The 21,602-nt window shown below is 36.0% G+C and overlaps 3 protein-coding genes and 2 long non-coding RNA genes across 6 annotated transcripts; 2 read left to right on the top strand and 3 right to left on the bottom strand.

Annotated features, from left to right (window-relative positions):
• Positions 1-787: 787 nt before the first annotated feature.
• On the bottom strand, positions 788-7,807 carry LOC116182312 (N-acetyltransferase ESCO2-like). Of its 2 annotated transcripts, XM_031502843.1 has the most exons (5): positions 7,591-7,807; positions 7,451-7,543; positions 4,402-7,399; positions 1,411-1,575; positions 788-1,358 (listed from the first exon to the last, which is right to left on the bottom strand). In XM_031502843.1, the coding sequence occupies exons 3-5, from the start codon at positions 6,196-6,198 to the stop codon at positions 1,029-1,031; spliced, it is 2,292 nt and encodes a 763-aa protein (XP_031358703.1). In that variant the 5' UTR covers positions 6,199-7,399; positions 7,451-7,543; positions 7,591-7,807; the 3' UTR covers positions 788-1,028. The 2 variants fall into 2 exon arrangements, with proteins under 2 accessions (XP_031358703.1, XP_031358698.1); XM_031502838.1 differs by having other exon boundaries at positions 7,451-7,684.
• Positions 7,808-8,146: 339 nt separating this feature from the next.
• On the top strand, positions 8,147-8,849 carry LOC116172687. Its single transcript, XR_004145734.1, has 2 exons — positions 8,147-8,569; positions 8,628-8,849. It is a non-coding gene; the product is annotated as an uncharacterized LOC116172687 (long non-coding RNA).
• LOC116172681 lies at positions 8,529-9,925 on the bottom strand. Its single transcript, XR_004145732.1, has 3 exons — positions 9,430-9,925; positions 9,123-9,371; positions 8,529-9,047 (listed from the first exon to the last, which is right to left on the bottom strand). It is a non-coding gene; the product is annotated as an uncharacterized LOC116172681 (long non-coding RNA).
• An 82-nt stretch (positions 9,926-10,007) lies between these two features.
• Positions 10,008-12,773, bottom strand: LOC116172671 (GPI ethanolamine phosphate transferase 2). Its single transcript, XM_031489922.1, has one exon. The coding sequence runs from the start codon at positions 12,745-12,747 to the stop codon at positions 10,333-10,335; it is 2,415 nt and encodes an 804-aa protein (XP_031345782.1). The 5' UTR covers positions 12,748-12,773; the 3' UTR covers positions 10,008-10,332.
• LOC116172662 (VPS35 endosomal protein sorting factor-like) lies at positions 12,748-19,863 on the top strand. The gene is made up of 15 exons (XM_031489912.1): positions 12,748-12,865; positions 12,916-13,003; positions 15,840-16,013; positions 16,117-16,285; positions 16,345-16,675; positions 16,726-16,902; positions 16,951-17,122; positions 17,720-17,889; positions 17,942-18,224; positions 18,269-18,412; positions 18,456-18,779; positions 18,824-19,016; positions 19,062-19,355; positions 19,400-19,656; positions 19,705-19,863. The coding sequence occupies exons 1-15, from the start codon at positions 12,846-12,848 to the stop codon at positions 19,789-19,791; spliced, it is 2,883 nt and encodes a 960-aa protein (XP_031345772.1). The 5' UTR covers positions 12,748-12,845; the 3' UTR covers positions 19,792-19,863.
• Positions 19,864-21,602: the final 1,739 nt, after the last annotated feature.

Below are 21,602 nucleotides of genomic sequence, written 5' to 3' on the forward strand. Positions count from 1 at the left end.
CGCGTACAAGAAGAGGTAGAATAATCGTTTCACATGATTTCTATGTAGAATTTATATCTCTATAACAAATATTTTTGCGTAAAATAATTAGGAAACGTTTGCGCAAAGAAAAAGTAATTTCTTATGTTAAACGCCTATGTTCCACTTTTCGATTTACACCCTGTACATCGTTGTAGAAAATAATAATAATTATATATGTACCTAATTGTATTAGTATAGGATAGGTATCTAATTTGGAAATTGTATGGTATTAGATTTAAATTATATTTAGTGCTCACTGTTGATAATATAATTGTCTGCTCGCATAGCTTTAATTTTATTTTTTTAATACACAGAATGCCACGTCCTTGCAATTTACCCTGACGGCTAGCTCGAAAATGCAAAACATCCACCACTTACTCCAACAAGGGTTTCTCGCTAATGTTTAAAAAACAACAACAAATCCACAATCTTGAGTTTCAAATCTGTGATGTTGGTATATTTTATATGAAAAAATAAACCCATAGAGCGTTGAAAAAGCGGCAGAGTACCTCGGTTTAGCGCTACGGGGTCATTGGATTTGACCCATTTTCAATTGGCTTGCTACATGTGTATATATGTTAACTGTGCAAAGTTTGAACGGAATCATGTCATACACAAGTATATGAAGCGCAAAGTGTAGAAATAAATTGCTATGAAATTGTTTTACATAAGGCAGATAAATAATGCACTAAAAAACTTTTAATAAATTTATTTAACATGTACTTTTGGAATTATAAATACATTCAATTACTATAAATCTGTGTAAATGGCAATGCAAAAATATATCTGACTACAAAATGTGTTGACAGGTAACATGTAACAATAATCTCTAAAATGTACTAGGTATATAAATTAAGGTAGAGATATTTGTACAAACTTTACTTCATAATGGCACTTTTGTAATAAATACCATTCACAGTAATGCAATAACGTATACAAACAATTGAACAAAATAATAAATAAATACACTTATAATAATTAAATAGAATCTAAGTAGTAAATGACGCTTATGTGTATACCAAAAAATTGGGCGTGTTGAAATATCTTGCAGCAAAGGATTTACCTATATCAGTTGGTGAACTAAAGGCAAGTTCATCTTTGCCCATAATATAACCATAAACGAAATTTGCTCGCAAACAGTTCAACAGTGATGTTGCAATTCCTTTTCTTCTGTGTGCTTGTGAGACCCAAATACGACTTATGCCACATTTAATAGGAAACTTGGTCTCTGAGCATAGATCTATACCGGTATTGTCGGAAAGTAAACGATAAGCAACAGATTGATATTCGGCAATAACGCAGCCTATTATCACTTGTTTATGTATGTACAAAAATGCCTGAAAGATAAACAATTTAGAATCTGATTAAGTCAACTGTAATATATCTTACCTGAGCATTATCTAAAGAAACGGGCATTTCATAATATCCGAGATCTCGATTGATTACCTCCAATAATTCCTTTACTTTTTTCAACCAGGCTTTGGGATCGCTCGGTACAACTTTTATAATGCGATCACTGGATATTTGTGATACTACCCGTTCGTCTTTCCATCCCTGTAAGATGCACAATGTACAACTTTTTTCGAAAGTGAGACAGTCAGTTTGTAATTGTAATTTTATATATTGACAAAAAACCGAATGCGTGCATAGCCAATTTGAATTTTTGCGGTTAGAAGTAGACGTAGGCGCCTAGTCCCATGTGAAGTTACTGCATTTGTGTAAAAGTTGTCTCTAATTGTAATAAATCGACATTTAAAAATGATGTATCTATCTCTCATGGGGTATGTTCCAAAATCATGTTAATCTATGCTACTGCCAAAATGAAGACAATAAAAAAGCAAAAGGTTATCTCATGATAATAATAATAAAGTTTATTTCCCTACAGAGTATAATCCAATTAGAGATCAAGGCCAACATAATAATTGTACTGTTTCTTAAAAAAAGTGAAACAAATAAATCCTAAACTTACCTTAAAACGAAAGGAAATATGACCATATACATATTTCCTCATTTTTCTACATTATGCATTATTATTGATGAACATCTTTTTAATAGCATAAACAAAGAGCTTTCATTGTACAACCTTTTAGAAACGCCCAGATTAAAACAAAATTGCAGTCCCTGATTTAGGGAATGAAGACATATTGATAGGACTATGATAATAATAATGCCTTCGATTGCGTCACACAGGAAACAATATGGAAAAGTCTCAAAAAAATAGGGATAAGAGGGACGTTAAAGGTGTAAAAATTTTAAAATGCCTTGAGGATATTTTTTTGCAAGAAAAAATCGTATCTTTAAAAATGTACAGGTTGAGTTAACCGAGGAGTTAACCCCGCTACTCCTCAGTCAGGTCTGTGTGTTTGGGTATTATTGGAGAAGTATTGGACAAGTTTACAGCGTGCCTCAAATATCTATCCAAAAATGTCTACCAACTCTCCTACTAAGAGTACTATTAAATAAACTATGAAAAGCGAGATGAAAAGCTTTAGAAAGGTCTATAAAAATTTCTCTAATCGCTAACGTGATCTCCTCTTTCAACAATCAAATAGGTAGTGATGGCGTCTGAAGTACTCCTTCCGCCCCGGGAATGTTTCGCAAGCAAAGAAAATTTGGCTCTTACTCAGTAATAGAAAAATACATATTTGATTGATTTTTACAAAATTGGAATGCTGTCTATTTTTTTTTTAGCTAAGCCACCCACATTTTACACTGCATTTCTAACATTCTCTTATAATTTATATAATGGCGAGGTGGCCATGCAAAAAAATGAAACTAATGTCAATGACTCATGACATTGGGAATTAAATTAAATCCATTTTGTAATCAAGTATTTTTAAGAGTATTTTTACTATCAAGTTTATTCTCCAGTTTTTAGACTCAGATTAGATCAGATGGGAAATAGGTGAGTGTACAACCTCGTATACGTCATTATTAGCAACAGTTGAACGATACCAGAAAAATCGAGAGAAAAATATACAAGGTGTTCCATTTTAAAAAAGTGACATTTTTAATATCCAGTTTTGTAACTTTGGACCTACAAACAAAACACCCTGTAAATTTATTTTTAATTGTTTCATAGTAGATGTAATATTTACTTGACTTTTACTTTACCCAGGATAAAAGATATACAGCCTGGCATCAAAATTTAAGTAGTAATTTTGACAAACTGACGCTTGAAAATGTCAAATGTTTTTTATAAATCGAATTATCTTTAAAACTAGTCCTTCGTATATTAACCATCGAGTTAACCATGTAATAAACAAGTAAAAAGGTTTTCGCCCTAAGGCGATTAACTTCAGCGCATTTTTCATAAATTGATCAATTTACCTTCTTGTTTCCAATCTCTAAATGAACAACTTTTTTCCAAGAAACTTAAAACTTTTTTACGCGAAAATCCAATATATAACATCCAAGAGTTTTTAGATAACGACCTCAAGACTGTTTAACGCCTTAAGTTTTTTTTTGTTGTTTGTATTTTTTGTTTGTTTGTTTGTTTGGTTTAATTGTTTTATTTCTAAATGATTTTTCATGTTATTTAATATTGTTCTATATGTCTCATGTATTTTATGTGTTTTATGTGTTATACGATTTCGACGGACGAGTGTAAGCATTTTTTAAATGTATTAACACAATAAAAATTACTTACTTACTTACTTACAATACTTCCCCATAGGCCATACCTATGTGCGCTATGTTTTTCATTACTAGAAGCATATATGGTTAAAATTTTAAAGAAATATCTTCATAAATAAGGAAGTTGGCACTTACTGCGCAGTTGATATTGAGCGTCCTGCGCATGCGCTTATTAATATTTACAATATGCAATACGTTTGCTTTTACTATTATAAGCATCTTTGGTTAAAATTTCAAAGAAATATCTCCATAAATAAGGTTGGCGTTGCACAGTCTGCGCATGCGCACATCTGATTTTTACTATATGCGATATATTTGCCTTTACTACAAGTATCTGTGATTAAAATTTCAACAAAATATATTAATAAATAAAAAAGTTAACATTGCGCACTGCGCAGTTCAATCGTCAAGATTTTCCTTGACTCAGGTGCCAGAGCGATACGCTACTGAATGCAAAAAGAACGAACTAAATATCTTGAAAACTGTAGGAGTAGTTAAGGCCTCGGACAGACGGACGGACAGAAAAGTGGCTGTAATAGCGCACCCAACTTCGTTGGAAAATGCGCTAAAAAAGTAGTACGTAGAATTAAATAATGCATTCAAATACAGGGGGTTGCATATCTGGTTTCATAGTTCATTTGAAAAGTATCTAAAAACTTTTCTGGTAGAAGTAAAAGAGTGCAAGTGGAATTTGAAAGCAAATTAGATCAACAATTGATCACATATTTGAACAGTTTTACTTACATTGTATCGTAACACGTTTCCCGAGTTGTGGTAGTTGAGGTGTATTAATTCATCATTTGGATCTCCCATATGGTAGACAAATTTGCAAACAGTACATTGAGTTGCTCCAAATTTCTTCTGTCCGGCATCTAACAGCAACTGGTTCTTGGGCAAAGGCTTAATTTTCTTAACGAGAGGATTTTTAGGCACTTTAAAACAGTTCGGCGAAACGTTTTGTTTCCCACAAAAAATGGGGTAGAGCTTTAGACAATCTGCATCTCCATTGCCGCCGTTCACTTCTCGGTTTCTAGTAGGACTATTTAAAGCTAATCCCGAAGTCATGTTGCACATCTGAGACGTTGGCGATAGTAAGATCGATTTTTCTATTGCGGTTTTCCTTACTGGCTGATCTTCAGTGTTGGGGGAACTTTCGGCAGGTACATGTAGATGGATGGAGTTTTCCGACATGGTCACGGAATTATGAGCCTTCAATATCATCTGTTCACAATTCGGCATCTGCACTTCATCACGCAATGTACCTAAGATGTTGTTCAATGTCTCGGATGATATTAAACTGTCCTCCGGTGCAAGTAAGTCCGATACATCTAAATTAATGTCAAACTCTTTAAAATAGGCGACTTCATTGGTAGGACTCAGAGGATCGGCTTTTTCTTTATCGAGTTTGAAATTAAAATGTTTATCGACGACTATAGCGGAACTTCTCTGAGATTTAAAGAATTTTTTATTTTCGTCTTGCAAAGGATGTTCAGCTGGCCGTTTCTTCGCCACAACGATTTTGTTTTGGGCCGAGTGTTCCAATTTAGCTACACCGCTGTTGGAGTGAGCGCTGGGCAATGGTTGAATTTGCGTTTTACCATATTCGGCATTAAAATTTTCAACACTTTTTAAATACTTATTGAACGCAGTATTCGCAGTGATATCAAACACGGCCTCTAGTAGCTGCTCGCTATTTACTTTTCTCGCTTTAGGCTTTTTTACTTTATGCCTCACACCGGCGTTAATTTGACCAAATCTCTTTTTAGTCCCCCGATGACACAGATAAATTGAAGACTTATTAGTTTTCCGTTGAGTACCATTTGGAGATTTATTCTCGTTAGTTGGTGGACTATGCTCTTGGACAGGTTTCGGAAATAGCTCCATCCGCACTTTTGAATTTTGATCGAGTTTTTGTAGCTTGTTCGACTGCGATGAATTGGACAAACCCATTTTACGTTTGCCAACTTCTGGTGCCGAGCAAGGACTATTTTCCTCGGCGTAATTTCGAATCAATTTAGTCGCGATGGTATTCAATGCAGATGTGTCCTGAGGCTCGATGCTATCGGGTGATTTCGGTTTAAGTTTCTTTGGTGAGAAAACTACCGATTGTGGAACAATTTGCGGAGGACTTAGATGTAAGGGAGCTGCTGTTGTATTAATCTCTGTATTAATAGTTTGATTGAAAAACTTATCATTTAAGGGCGTCTTAATTACATCCGGATTATTGTCGACGTCTGAATTCTTTAAAGGATCGTGAATATTTTCAATTATAATATAATCTTCTATGGAATCCCCGCTGAAGAGTAATACATTTTCCTCTTCACATTGCTGCAAAGAGCGTGAGTCTAAAGGTGTATCGGTTTTAGATGAATATGACGATGAGCCATTTGCTGTGAGGGGGGTCAATGAAAAATCGTCAAAATTATCTTCTTCAATTGATGGAAACAGTTGTCTGCGACTGTGATGTGTATTACTTTTGGAAGACTCTTTAGTAGCAGAAAAAGAAATGGTTTCTTCATTGTGTAATGAATGTTCAAACATTATGAATGTAGATCTTTTTTAGTACATAAAATGCTTCATTTGTGGGTCGCGAATTCCATAATGTTGTCAGTTTGAAATAATAATTTCAAAAATCTTACCAATTTTCAACAGAAAAACGGTCAAACATAGTGCAACACACACATTTAGATTTTCGACTGTTACAACCGTTGAATTAAAACAAACAGCTGATTCTAACCTGGAAGTTATTTACCGCCAATTCTTCTATCTCTCTTGCACTCTTACGATATTGCCAATTTTACGAAATCGCAAATGGCATATGCGGGTTCCCATCATATAATAGCATACAAGGTGTTTCCAAATTAGATTTCCATTTCTATAAAACACTACAAATACGTGCAGTTTTCACTACTTTAGAGCGAGCTATGAAAATATTCGCATAATAATACAATAACCATTTCAGAACAGTAATATTATTGCTGTGACTTCGAATATGGGTACGTCCATAAACTTTGATTTGATTTGATGATTTTTGATATAAATTTTCGATATGCCAGTATTGTTTTCTAGACGTTTTGAAGCCCACTCCAAAAAAATCAAAATAAAGGTGCCAGAGGCCAGAGGGCATTTTCTAGATGTACAATATGCCCATCTTATAAGTAGTCGGACATCCTTTGACTCCCATAAACCGACCAATTCCGTCGTTCAAGGAGCTCCCGCGTCGGACAATATAGCGACCCCCTCATTTGGTGTCATTCGAATGCAGATAGACAAGGATTTAATAAAAAGGTTCTTCGGTGGAGGAATTTTTAGGGAAGCGTCCGAAAAATTGCCGAAGTTTTAGCACTTGCCAGTCGACATCTTCAGGTATTTTTGCTATTTCGCTAAGTTGGGAAAGTAACACCAGTCCCTCGCGAGCAAATCTGAACTTAGAGTCGAATTCGAAAAGCAACTTCTATCTGTCCCAATTAACCACTTTTAGAATTTTTCAATTACATTGTGACTTCTAATTAAAGACTACAATGGCTATACTCAAGGTACCAATTTTTGAAATGTTCGTATTAATTTTGAAACAAATTTTCGAACATAGTGCCCTTCTGCTGAAATACGTATTCAGACGACATTTAATAGCATGCGACTCTATACATTCGCTTGCTAATGGAACGCAGCCACATCACATCCTAACCGCATACTTGCAGATGTGTTCCACACTGACTCCCTGTACTGCGCAAACGCAAGCGCGCTAAAATTTGAATTTGCTTTAACGTGCCACCGTTTGTTTTGTTTATAATACCAGTTCCTGCTGACTTCCATATTACAAACCAAATGTCGCTGTATTTTCGGAAAGAATATGTTCTTCTTCTCGAATTAAAGCCTTCGGTCACTACTGTGAATTCCAGTTAAATACATTATAGCGCCAACTTGAAAGCAAACCTCTACTTTAGCTATCAGTCTTGATCCTTGTGGTCCTGTTTTTTTGTGATTCGTTCAGCACCGGACTCTCTCTTTACCATAGGTCAATGTTGGTCTGTAACGTTATTGCTGTAAGTAAATGTCATTAACTCTTTCTAATTAACTATTACAGTACTTATCGAAGCAGTTTCCTAATATCGCCTTTGGCATATTCTATGACCATGCACTCCAAATGTAGATAACAACAAAATTCATCTTGATAACATGGCATTTTCATATACCTACTACATATAATAGGTAAGCAGGTAAGCTAAATTATCTTCAGTTATAACGTTTGCAGGTTATGTGTATATTATTTACCCCTTGCACTTGACAGCTGTACACAAATTCAAATTTTAGCGCGCTTGCGTTTGCGCACTACAGGGAGTCAGTGTGGAACACATCTGCAAGTCTAACCGCATAAGTCACGTTGAGATAAAAGGGCTAAACTCCGTACAATCTGCGCATGCGAAAGAAACGTCAATGTTGCAATGTTATTAATTAAAATGTAGGTTAGATTATTGTTTTCAATGTTTTCATCACAGGCCGTTATAATGAATAAACATATTCGTAAATCGTAATGTACATTTAAACTCGCACTTTTGAGGTTGTATACCAAGAGCCATGTTTCCCTGCAGCAGTATAAATTCCGAAAAGGACAGTATAAGCCCTATGTTCACAAATCGTAACCCAAGACATTTCAAATATCTACGAATCGCTCATAAACCGGACGGCTACTACGATGATAAAACTGGAACGCTCCTACTGGCATAAATATACAAATTTGCTTTCCTACCGCCTCCAATAAGATAGCCCGATTGTAGATGGCAATCGACACAAACAGGCCGTCACGTAACTTCATTGTTCGTGCATTACTTCAACGGACCCGACACTCACCGCTAGCACAAAGGAATGGGCCATCAAAACCAGGCTGTATAAGACCATGCACCAAGTCATTGGCGTACGTGAATGTCACACGGTCACGTCCCTGCATTCAATTTAATGTTTGCTACTTGTAGATTTCAGTTGTTCGTACAAAGATGCCTTGCAAGCAGTCCGACAGATTTTATGTGCGATTGCAAACCCGAACACAACGTCAGTAAGGTCGCAAAGTTTCTAATGTGCTTCAAGATTTCAATTTGAAATTGCCAATTCACTATAACTAAGGTGCCCTTTTTATTATTGTGTAGTTTATTATTTAATGTTTAAAATATTGGTAAGCAATAAAAAGTTTACATATTTATCAAATTTATTGTTCTTGAAACCCATTAACTTCTTAAAAAATCAAATAAACGGTTTTTCATGCAATCTAGAAATTAGTAAAAAGCACCTTTTTTGGAAGAACCTTTGAGAACAGGGAAGCATCTCGGGAAACTGAACGTAGGGCTTTCTATCACTTCATTGGAGCGACCCAATACTCAGCCTTCTCTTTACAGAAACTATGGAAGCATGGCCCATTCCTTCGTGCTAGCGGTGACAAATAAAACTTTATTGTAAATTATGCAGCTATCTACCTAATAGGTACACAATTTAAGGTCGATTCACATTATCTGTCAAGTCAGATTATATCCCACGGTTTTGGTAATCTTTCTCTCGTCCACGGCTCTCTTGACTATTCCGGCTCAGACAATTTCAAATTGAAATCTTGGAGCACGTTAGAAACTTTGCGACCTTATTGCCGTTGTGTTGGGGTTTGCAATCGTATATAAACTCTGTCGGACCGCTAGCAAGTAGCAAGGCATCTTTGTACGAAGAACTGAAACCTACAAGTAGCAAACATTAAATTGAATGCAGGGACGTGACCATGTGACGTTCACGTACGCCAATGACTTGGTGCATGGTCTTATACAGCCTGGTTTTGATGGCCCATTCCTTCGTGCTAGCGGTGAGTGTCGGGTCCGTTGAAGTAATGCACGAGCAATGAAGTTACGTGACGGCCTGTTTGTGTCGATTGCCATCTACAATCGGGCTATCTTATTGGAGGCGGTAGGAAAGCAAATTTGTATATTTATGCCAGTAGGAGCGTTCCAGTTTTATCACAGTAGTAGCCGTCCGGTTTATGAGCGATTCGTAGGTATTTGAAATGTCTTGGGTTACGATTTGTGAACATGGGGCTTATACTGTCCTTTTCGGAATTTATACTGCTGCAGGGAAACATGGCTCTTGGTATACAACCTCAAAAGTGCGAGTTTAAATGTACATTACGATTTACGAATATGTTTATTCATTATAACGGCCTGTGATGAAAACAATAACCTAACCTACATTTTAATTAATAACATTGCAACATTGACGTTTCTTTCGCATGCGCAGATTGTACGGAGTTTAGCCCTTTTATCTCAACGTCATAAGTCAGTCCTTCATATGTCAGTCTTCTTAAAAGTTTGGTTAACTCAAACAAATTATTTAAAATTAAATAGGTATAAATTGAAATATGGGCGATAGATATAACATACACAGTCAATTGGAACATCTACAATCAAAATACATTGGAACAGGCCATGCAGATACTACCAAGTACGAATGGTTGGTCAATCAACACAGGGATAGCTGCTCCAGTTACCTTGGTCATCCTGACTTGCTGAATTACTTTGCTATCGCCGAAAACGAAGCAAAAGCAAGAGTCCGATTTAATATAATGGAAAAAATGTTGCAACCTTGCGGTCCGCCGCCCGATAAGCCCGAAGACTAAGTTTGTAGATAGTAAAACATTTCTGTAACAATCTAATAAACGTTTACTTTATTTACATCAGTCTGTATGCTGTTACACTTGGAAAGCTTTATAAACTTAAAAATGAGTAATTCTACTAATAATTCAATACAATTGAAAGATTCTACAAGTAATTTTGGCGCAAATACACTCCAGACAAATAAATGATGTCTGTGTATTAGGATTGCCGTACAAGTTGTCACTAAGGTTAATGTCCTAAAAAATATAGAAATCTCCCATACTAAACGGGAATGTGTTGTTATTGTAAATAGTGTCACTAGCACCGGAAAAGTGTATGTATGGCAAACAATTTGCAAGAACACAATACTTGGCACGTAACTTTGAAGGCCTACGTAACCCGAGGCTACATCAACACTAGCAAAGCTATTACCATTACCCTGAGCAAAAAAAAATACTTTGCCAATCAATAAGGTAATCATTGTGATATGCAATGAATTTTTTAAATAATTTTGAACTAAAGCGCAGCTAAATAAGCAAATGGGTATTAGCACCAAGTTGTGGGGGCGAATCAAAAGCGAACACAATAAGATCCAACAGACCACAAATTGGTCGGCATAATTTTTAAAGCGATATAATTCCAAAAGGAAATTGAAACCAATACCTAGCCAGATAAATTTGCCTACAGTTGGACTTTTCTCAAAGCATGTATGAAACACATAAATAAAAATTAAAATCAACGGGATAACCAGAGAATGTCTCTTGAGCAACTTATTACAACAAAAATAAATCAACATTAAGCTACTGCAAAACAAAATTTGGTAAAATACGTAATTTTCTTCTAGCACAAACCAGCTTGATAGAGTTGGTAGGTGGCTCCATTTATCACCGGAAGGATTCATTGTTCGTATGAAACGAATGAAAATGAGTATCGGTAACATTTGAAAATGTTTCAGTTTGTAGCCTTTGAGTAAAATGCACGTTCCCAACATGAAATACCACGTCTGATGCTCCTCCTCTATGAAACTTGAAGATTGCAAACTTGACAAGTACAAAACTGTACAAATGATAAATATCCCATTATCGTTAGGTTTAACACAGCGGGCTACTTTTACTACGTTTTGTAGCAAGAAATAAAGCAATAGTGCTATGCTTAATACAGAAGTGAGTAACAGTGTTGGTAGTAGTTGAATTATTAAAATTAGTGTGACGGCTAATTGGGTCGTGGTGCCATCTCCCAAGAAACACAAGTTCGAGAATACCACACATAACAAGTTTAGCAATGCCAAAATAGACACGAGCAAAGTATAATCGTCTTGTACAGCTGACACGTGTAGTAAATTTTCTGTTACCATATTTATGTAAGCTTGATACTGAATTTGTGCGCTTGTTGCGTCTTTTGTGCTATTGGAAACCATAAATTTGTAGTGGTAGCTGGTGGCATCATTCAAAATCTCCTCATATTGGTCGGATATAGATTTTATTAGTGAAGAAACGTAATTTAAGATGTATAGTTGGCGATCTTGAGAGAGACCAACTAACATATTTAAAACAGGCCGTCCTATACTTGATGAAGGTAGTTCAAGTCCCAGAAGCACAGACAAAGTGGCTGGTATGTCAATTTGTTTAATAGACCCGTTTACACATGGAAGGCCTACTGCAATAAAAGGAACGTAAGTTTCCGCATAGGTGGCACCACCGTGCCCTCCGCTATCTTTCATTCCATGATCACCAGTAACTACAACTAAAGTTTTCTTGTTCCACACCTTAGTTTCATCATAAATTCTTTTAAACACTTTGTCCATCTCTTGCAGTTTTGGTTGCACCAATGGACTAAACGGGCCATGCACGTGGCCGATATGATCCAGACCGAGGTAGTGAAGAACCATAATATCCCAATCGGAATTACTCAGTTCGTTTAACACGTTACTAGTTACATTGTTGTCGACTTCAGTGTAGTCATTAACAAAGAAAGATGTAACACCCTCCCATCGTTCAAACACATCCGGATATAATTTTAACCAAGTATCGTCGCCGTAAAATATAATCTTTTTTCCCGCATTTTTCGCTTGGTGTAAAATACTATCATTTAACTTATTTGTACCTACCAAATTTAGAACGACATCTAAAAACTGAGGCACTCGTCCTGTGGTCAATGCTTTAATTCGAGGTAGCGTAACGGTCGGCGACTGGACGTGCACTTTATGCATGCACCCATGCTGATGGAATGCGGGAGCTAAGTTGGGAAAGTTCTGTTGCGTGATAAAGTCCCACCTTAATGCATCTATGATGATGAATACAAGACGGTCCACTTCAGGTTTGTAAAGCTGCTCCAAGTTAAATTCGATTCCATTTAATTGGGTTGGTCGCGCTGAATCGTTTCCCGACGTGTATTGTACAGGAAAAAATCCACGTAAAAACAATATCAAGGAAATAATTATTAAAATAAAATTAATTAAAAACTTGTCCATTAAAGAGATCCAGCTCTAAACGGAGACAAGAGAGGTTATGTTTAAGTGGCTAATTTAAGGTTATGCGGAAAGTACAAATTTTTGTTTACATTTGAAAAATGGGCACTAATTTTGAATGGTTAATAGTTTTGTTTGTATAGTGAGCAATAGTTAATAATAATGTTTTAGGAAAACTCTGATTTGCAACAAGCCACTTCCCGAACAAGCTACGAGGGTTAGTGTACATGATCATCCACTAAAAGCCATGGTATCTAATGTAAGTTAAACAAACGTATTGTGCATATTTCTCTAGGATTGCCATGACTGGAACATGAGGGTAAAAGCAAAGACAATATTTGAGCGACGAAGCCTGTAAGCATATGGTACTATCTCTACAAAACTGCCTACTACATTATTATTTTCTATTACAGCAATTGTTTTTTGTTTTTAGGGTGGGATTGTTACTTTCATATTCGCAGACTCTGAGATATCAAAGTCAAAGTTTATTGAAACCAATTTTTTGCGACCAGGTTTAGGGAGCAAGCAAAGCCATTGTCCGAAAATAAAAAAAATGTTTAGAAAATTGGAAAAGATAAATCTAAAAACCTAGAATAAGCCATTTGGTCCATCCTTGTCATTTGTATGTGTTAACATAGTTACTGAGAAAAAAATTAAATGCATATTTTGGCACTTAAGAGACATAGTTTAAAACCGAGTTTAAAACAAAGCATTTTGACTGACATTTGAACTGTCTGGTTTAATTTTTTGTAAATCACACCGTGATTGTTGTATGCGATGGTCAAATCAGCTATAAAGGCACCACTAGTCTGCACATTAAGCAGAAACAATTTAATTACTTAGGCAGAGGCTGTAATTTTAAGTTTATTCGTACTAAACTTTAGCAGGTCTTTAGCTCTGTGCACAGAGGGCACTGTTCATATATAGAGCCTTGGCTTGTCTTTGACCAAGGGTGTTCCGCCAGTATTTTTCATGCCATTCTTTCATTTCCCATTTCCCATCGTTACATGTGCAATTCGACATACCACTTCAGGTCCTATACAAGGCGTCTGTGGACTTTCCCTAGTTAGTCAGTCAATCATTTCATTACCCTTAATGGCAGTACGCCCAGACGCCCCTATCAGCTTCACATTATTGCTGGCTCAAGTTTTAATGCACTCCAGCACCAAACCACAGTTCACATCTTGCACTCCTAGAGTTTTTATTGCGGCCGAGCTATCTCTTGCTATAGAGATTTTCCCTTGCCAAAGATTACTCTCTAATATGGGCTCGGGCGAGGGCGCAGGAGTTAATACCAAAAATCGCTGTCTGGAACGTTGTAGCGTTACGGCCGAGATCGAGTGATAGTCTGTATCCCTCCGCCCCATATAATAATAATAATACACGTGGTAGCACAGTTAAAAACACAAAAGTCTTGTCAGAAACACACCACGTTAACACAACCTACTCGTATTCAACCCAAACGCAAGGCCAAACAAACACATACTCAATAAACAATGCCACTTGATTAAATTGCTAAGCTTGTAGGATTTTTTTGTTTTTTTTTTGGTTTGACAGCGTTGACTTGACCAGACGAACGACGTACAGACAAATACTAATCGTTACTCGATTTTAATCCGTGGGATTAGTTAACCAGCTCACAAGAAACACCGACCATAATAATTATAATAATGTCTCTGATTGCCTTTATTTAAGGATTAAAGAAAAAAAATGAATAATTTAACTCTTAAGCAATCAAGTTTACAGAGCGAAGTTCAGTACGACAAAAAATAATAATTTGCCGTCTGCTCTACCACTTAAAACCTGTATCTGCGGCGAGAAGAAACCTCTTGTGCGCATAGAATATTGTACAGTATTATTGACATGGTGCATGAATAGTCACAAATTAATATTGAAATGTTAGGCCACCCTTTATCATTATTTTCCTTTTGAATATACTCCAACCTCTTTGCTTTACCCCGTTCCCAGTGCTCCCTTCTGGATGTAATTATATCACTCTTGTTGTGACTTCCACTTAAATAAATTCAACTCATCGAAACACGTTGAGCACAAATAAAACGTAAATGTAATTTAAAAGATCAATGTTTCGTAAGGGAAATTATGTAAAAGTTGGTCACTCCCAGTGTAGAAAGTACACAAGTAAAAAGGTTTTCGTCCGAAGACCAGTATCTTCAGTGCATTTTTCATTTGATCAATATTTCCCAAAAGGCCATAGCTATGTGCGGTATGCTTTTCTTTACTAGAGGCATCTATGGTTAAAATTTCGAAAAAATATCTCCATAAACAAGAAAGATGACGTTGCGCAGTTCGCGCATGCGCACATTTCATTTATGCGATATGTTTGTTTTTACTACTAGCGTCTATGGTTAAAATTTTAAAGATAGATCTTCATAAGTAAAAACGAAGTTGGCAATTTGTAGTCTGTGTATGCGCGCATTTGATTTTTACTATGTGCGATGTGTTTGCTTTTGCTAGTGGCATTTGTAGTTTACGATTTTTACTACATGTGATGTTTTTCTTTACTAGAAGCATCTGTGATTAAAATTTCAAAAAGACATCTCGATAAATAATACATTTTATACTGCGCATGCGCACATTAATCTCAAGGTTACAATAGGCGATACGTTTGCTTTTACTAAAGGCCTCTCTGGTTAAAGCTTCTACTATATGGGATCTGTTTGCCTTTACTAGCAGTATCTGCGGTTCAAATCTGAACAAAATATATTAATAAATAAGAAAGTTGATATTGCGCATGCGCACATTAATCGTCAAGATTTGTCTTGGCTCAGGTGCCAGAGCTGTAAGCTACCCAATTCCAAAATAATAAACTAAATATATTGAAAACTGTAAGAATAATTAAGGCCTCTGACGGACGGACAGAGAAATTGGCTGCAATAGCGCACGCAACTTTGCTGGAAAATGCGCTAGAAAGTGAAACTTAAAATTGAACGCAAGGTGTGAAGCTTCGCAACTTTAATTAATAACATAAATAAAATTAAATTATTTCATTTGATGGTTATTACTTAAAACTATGAAGTGATATTTATAAAATTAAAGGATATTAGTACAGTAATTTTGTATTAAATGCTGTGTAGGTTGAACACGTTCCTCGTAAAATCCTGGGTTCTCAACCAAGCACGGGATCATCGACACCATCTACAACCCCTGCTGCTTATCTACAACCGTTAAGTGATGCTCTAGAAGGTTTGGACCCGTTAACACAATTTGCCATTCAAGAAGTGGATCCTTTGACCCAAATGGCTCAAATGGTAGGACTCTTTTGTAATACTTTGTAATCTAAAAAACTGGAGATAATGGCCAACCTCAGTTTTTGATGTGATTTTCTGGAATACAGTAATTTAATGTTTTTAGCAACCTGATTACAAAGAAGAAGTAGTAGTAACGAGTAAAAAATCAAAACCACGGCAAATGACTATCGATATGGAACCTTGGAGTTCCAGGAAAAACATGATACTTTCCAAATTCACAACTTCAGAAAGACTAACAATCGTTAGTAGTTTTCTGTCTGAAGGCGAGAAAGGTACCTACCTATCACACACATACACATAACGGCCAGAACACTTATTGTTTTCATTTCAGTTGTTTTAAAAACGCAAAGTACAGCAGTTGACAAGGTTCAACACCGTCTAGAGCAGTTGGATTATTTCGATGAAGGTAGCCAGAGAAAATTAGATTTGTCACAAGCCGAATATGTGGCGAGAATAGAGATGTTGAATCGAGAATTAGTAAGCGCTTGGCATTCTGAACAAAGAGTCAAAGCCCTAAAGATTGCAATTCAATGTGCTAAAGTATTAGCGGATTCTGATGTGTTGCGATTTTATCCAAGCAAGTTTGTACTAATTACAGATATTCTGGATATATTCGGGCATCTTGTGTATGAACGCCTGAGAACCAAAGCCGATTACTATACGTAAGGAGAATTATTGTCATTTTTCAAAGTCAGAGGTAATAACTTTACAGGTTGGGCAGTAAAACTCCAACGGCTCTTCCTGAAGATTTTACTCCGAGTATGGTTCCCGAGTCGGCAAAGGAAACTTGTAGGAATTGGTTTTACAAAATCGCGTCTATTCGGGAATTGGTACCACGATTGTATGTGGAAATGGCCATATTGAAATCATATAGCTTTCTCACTTCAAGGTAACAACACCGAGGTATTTGTTTTAATAAATAACATTACTTTTATAGTGAATATTCCGCAGCTCTGTTACGATTAACGCACATGATACGTGGAATAGGGAATCCGTTAGTTGCTGTGTATGCACGTTGCTATCTCTGCAGAGTTGGAATTACTATAACGGCTACTGAGAAAGATTATTTAAATGAGAATTTTTATGATTTTCTTGACAGCTATAGCCAGGTAATTAATTATAAATGTCCCATATACTTTGATCTATGTCTGTTCTTTCCCCCTTCAAATCATCAGGAATTTGTTCTCCTTATTTATTCAATTTGTACGTTCTGAAACCATGAATTATGGAATTTTCTTGTTCATTTTGTTGATATTCTGACAAAGGACCTCTTTGTCACAATATAAAATAACAATCAGAGAAAATGGGCGAAAGCCATTTTTTTCTTTATTACAGAATTGATGTTCAAAATTTGACTTAGGTATATGGTGCGCCGGGTTTTTAGAATAGTGAAAAAATACACAGAATGGAAGTTCTGTTGTAAGAAAGAGCAAAATAAAATAAAATGAAGTAAGACCACTTTTCTTATTTGATAATTGTATTCGGAAGCGCCATAATCATACACTGATTCAAATACCTACTACGACCAAGGGGTTGAAGTGCTATCATCCCCTTTATTTATTTATTTTTATTTATTCACGTCAGGAAATATCTTCATAGTTAGTACTACTGTAGTCGAAGTTTATTGTCCAAACACTGTTACCAATGCACCAAAACCCACCACAGGTTCCTCGATGACCATTTGAATTAAACCTTAACATTTGTAGGTATTTGGAAGATACGCGATGGAAGGGTTAAAAATACAAAAAGTGACATTAGAAAGTTACTTAACGTTATACACTCCTGCGCTCGATTTTATACTTCAAGCAGTTGCAAGTGGTGCAACTGAGAGTTTATTGGGAGAACTATTGGATCGTTGTCGAAATCACAAAAACAAGTAAACTTTATACTTATTACTTCGAAAACAATAAGCCACAGTTGTATTTCAGCGCTCTCCTGCTAAACACTATAATGAGCGCGTTCAAACCTATGCACATAGCGTCACGAGCACTGCAGTTCTTAGATTTAATATCCGAAAACACAAGTGAAGATTTTCCGACTTATATATTGCTACGAACTTTAGGTTTGTGCGTATGCGTATGTCCACCCCCAAGGGAACACCGTCGACAAGTCATAAACAGAGTCTGGCAATCAATAAGCGATTTGAACAATTCAGAACATTACATTAGTTGCGTTGAGGTATGGATCGAGTTTGTGGTCCAACATTTTACTGTAAGTATCGCATTCTGGTTGCAATTCTTAACCCCCTTATTTAGTTCCGAGAGGTGAATATAATTATCGGAGATATTGTCGCCCACCTTTCCCCTAGTAGAAACTACGAACAGTACTACAGCCAATTAAAGAGTATCGTTGTAAAGATTGTTTCTCGCATGCAAGAATTCGAAGCCCTTTTAGCTATGGTCAGTATATTTGTATCAATTTGATCTACAATTTACATTTCAGGATAATTTTCTGCCACTGATAGATCTTTTTCAACAAGAATCTTGTAAAGTAGAAGTTTGCAAGGTGATTTTAAATGCATGTAATTCTCTACAACATACGTCTGATGCGGTTATTACCAACACATTGTTGTTTTTGTGTACCACTTTACATGATTCTGTTAATGCTCTTACAGTCGAGGACGAACGTAGACAGATAAGTGAACTGTTGTGCAATGTTGTCAAAACTGTTGATTATGGCCGGGATTTTGAGCAACAATTGAATTTCTATGCCGAAGCAAGAGCTGCATTTTCAAACCTAGACACAGTACTGGCTCAGTTGGTGCAGGTGATCATATGTTCACCAGTAACTTTTAAACATATTCTTTGCAGTGCGTCAACACCTTAGCGGTCAATACGCGCAGAATAGTAAAAGGGCATCACACTAGGAAGACAGCTGCATTTGTTCGTGCTTGTGCCGCTTATTGTTTCATTACAGTTCCTTCAATTACATCAGTTTACACCCGTTTGGAATTATATCTTTTATCTGGACAGGTTGCATTATTCAATAACTGCTTAGGACAAGGTCTGTTTTATTTTGCTTGAGTAGGTGGCCAAACTCAAATTTTAGCGGATGCTTGTTTTAAGGCGGCATTAAAGTTACTCCCTGAACTAATGTTGGACGACAATCAAAAGCAAGCCGAAACATTTTTAGTGTCATATGTGCGAAATTTTCTTTCCGTCTTATTAATAGTTCCGGACAGTCCGGATTCGGGAGTATTAAGTTGTACGCGAATTCTACTCAACACTCTACCTACAATTAAGTGGAATTCCGAAAATACAGTGTTGCCAAACTTGTATCTAAACGTTTTAGATATGCTGAGTGCAATGGCACAAGAGAGTTATCCTTACCACATAGACAAAGGTAATGAGCACGCTTTCCAGTGATTTTACACATTTCTTTTGTAGTGGAATCAAACGATTCTCTCTACGGATCAGACCCAAAGTTTTTAAGCGAAATTGATAAAATGTGTACGTTGGTACTCAGAGAACTTTTATCGCAAATGAAACATTTAGGTCCAGGCCGTAGACAGGCAGAGATCGCATTAGAATTACTGGTTAAAATTACATCGCTATCCAATATAAGCCACAATGGATTAATCAATTTAGCTGTAAATTTGTGGCAGTTGTGTCTAAAGCAGGGCACTGTGGATCCTAATTATATGGTAATTAAGTGTTGTTTGCAATAAAATACTGCAAACGTTTATTTTTAGACAAGAACTAAAGATTATTTAAGCGAAAAGGGTAATTCTACAGATAACAACACTTTGCAGCAATTGGTAAGGAAACTTTCCATGTAAGGATACATACTCCAGCCAATGATAAAGCATTTATAAACTTTTTATTTTATTAAAACTAAAATGTTCAACATTCATGGTCGTTTTTATTTGCGTGTGAGAAGTTTCCGCTTTTTTAAAATACCGCTATAAATGAAGTTGCAAGCCTTTAAAGTTGCGCTTCGAAAAAAACCTTCGTTTCAGCGTGTGACGTCATTTGACCTATTCACTTAGGTTAGTGAGATTATTGATACGCGGCACCGTAACTCACTCAATTAGGTCAAATGACGTGACAGGCAGTACAGAACTAAGGGGCTATTTCAAGGCAACTACTTGTTTAGAAGTTTATAAATATCATTGCAGAAATCCCAGCGTTGCCAAATGTTTAGTGTTTGCTTGTACTTATTTAATAGGTATCTATTATTCCTTGAAATGTATGATGTTTAGAGATATGTTATTCCATTCTACGCTTATAGCACAATTTATTAAGGTCCGAGCACTTGTTGGTTTGATTCATAGGTGCGAATATATGTTCTTGGTTCTTCGTGTAACAATAAGCGGTTTTTTGAGCGGTAAATAATAGATTTTTTAGTGTGTATTGTGTATTCCCAGTAAGCGTGAGTAATAAGCTCGCTTTGATTACGTCTCTGCCCTTTGTACACACTGTTCGTCACCCTGCCGTCGACGGACGTATGGAAAAGTCGACCGAACTAGATCGTTTAGTTAGAGGAAGTAGTCTAACCATTGAGTAATTAAATATGAGCTCAACGGTCTAACGAACGATATTTACTTCCGACTTGCGCGGAAATAAACGAACATTTTTTCAAAAAAAAAGGCCAATAGACGTTTTATAGCATTTATTGTACAAATAATAAGATAATGAAAGATTCCCGGAAAAAATGTTGCAATTACTTTTTAATTTTTGCCGGCCAAACTATAAACAATATAATAAATCCAAAATAAACTGCCTCAATTGGATCATAGTTGTGATCAAATGGTTCAAATCAGTTAAAAATGTGAACTGTGGACCAACGCAACCCCTGACGCAACTGAAAAACTACTTGACCGATTTGGACCATATTTTTTACCAGTCGATGTGACTAATGTCCCCTTCAATCTCATTACATTTCAGTCCGATCGACCCACGCATTCCGGAGATATTTAAACGCTCCAGAAACCCTATATTTGGAGTGGAAGCCAATGTTGTTTTCAAAAATGAGAACATACACTGCATTATCAATCGTTTAGATGGATGAATCACTAGCAGAGTGCGCGGTGGCTCAAGTTGAGGGGCAAATTTAAATACATATACTTATGAGTTATGTGTTTTTTCCGCTACTAGCCAATGGTGATTGAAAAACATGCCTATGACGCTTAGTTGCTAGGAGACCGATGCGCGCTAGTGCTGCAGCTTAAAATGCGGGTCAAGAGTATTTTTTTAATTGAATTGTTTAAATGAGAATAACGTGTAAATATTTAATTAAATTTATTCGACGGGTGCAGATTTATTAATTTATTATTTAACTGCACTATATATTTTGACTGATTATTGGATTAGACTGATGTTTTTTTTTTCTGAAGACATAAGGATTATTGCATTGTAATGATTGATTGTTAATGATTAAACAACTCAGCGTAAGGCATCTATACAAAATTAAAGCAAACAAAATTTCCTGTAAAATAATCGCTATGCTCATCATAAAATTCAATTTTATGAAATATGTTGTTTACTTTAATTTGATTGTAGTAGACGATCTAAAAAGGATGGATAATAACAAATTTAATTTACATTTTTACAATTGTACCTGTTATTGGTTATTAAATTAAATAGTAAT

The sequence above is a fragment of the Photinus pyralis genome, unplaced genomic scaffold, assembly GCF_008802855.1.
Source record: "Photinus pyralis isolate 1611_PpyrPB1 unplaced genomic scaffold, Ppyr1.3 Ppyr1.4_LG1, whole genome shotgun sequence".
Classification (NCBI taxonomy): domain Eukaryota; kingdom Metazoa; phylum Arthropoda; class Insecta; order Coleoptera; family Lampyridae; genus Photinus; species Photinus pyralis.

Coding starts and splice junctions, on each gene's coding strand:
- LOC116182312 (XM_031502843.1), bottom strand. CDS start 6,198: ATGTTTGAACATTCATTACACAATGAAGAAACCATTTCTTTTTCTGCT. Junction 1,576..4,401: donor GAAACGTGTTACGATACAAT/GTAAGTAAAACT, acceptor TGCATCTTACAG/GGATGGAAAGACGAACGGGT. Junction 1,359..1,410: donor TTTCTTTAGATAATGCTCAG/GTAAGATATATT, acceptor TTTATCTTTCAG/GCATTTTTGTACATACATAA.
- LOC116172671 (XM_031489922.1), bottom strand. CDS start 12,747: ATGGACAAGTTTTTAATTAATTTTATTTTAATAATTATTTCCTTGATA.
- LOC116172662 (XM_031489912.1), top strand. CDS start 12,846: ATGGGCACTAATTTTGAATG. Junction 13,004..15,839: donor TAAAAGCCATGGTATCTAAT/GTAAGTTAAACA, acceptor AATGCTGTGTAG/GTTGAACACGTTCCTCGTAA. Junction 19,657..19,704: donor CTGTGGATCCTAATTATATG/GTAATTAAGTGT, acceptor GTTTATTTTTAG/ACAAGAACTAAAGATTATTT.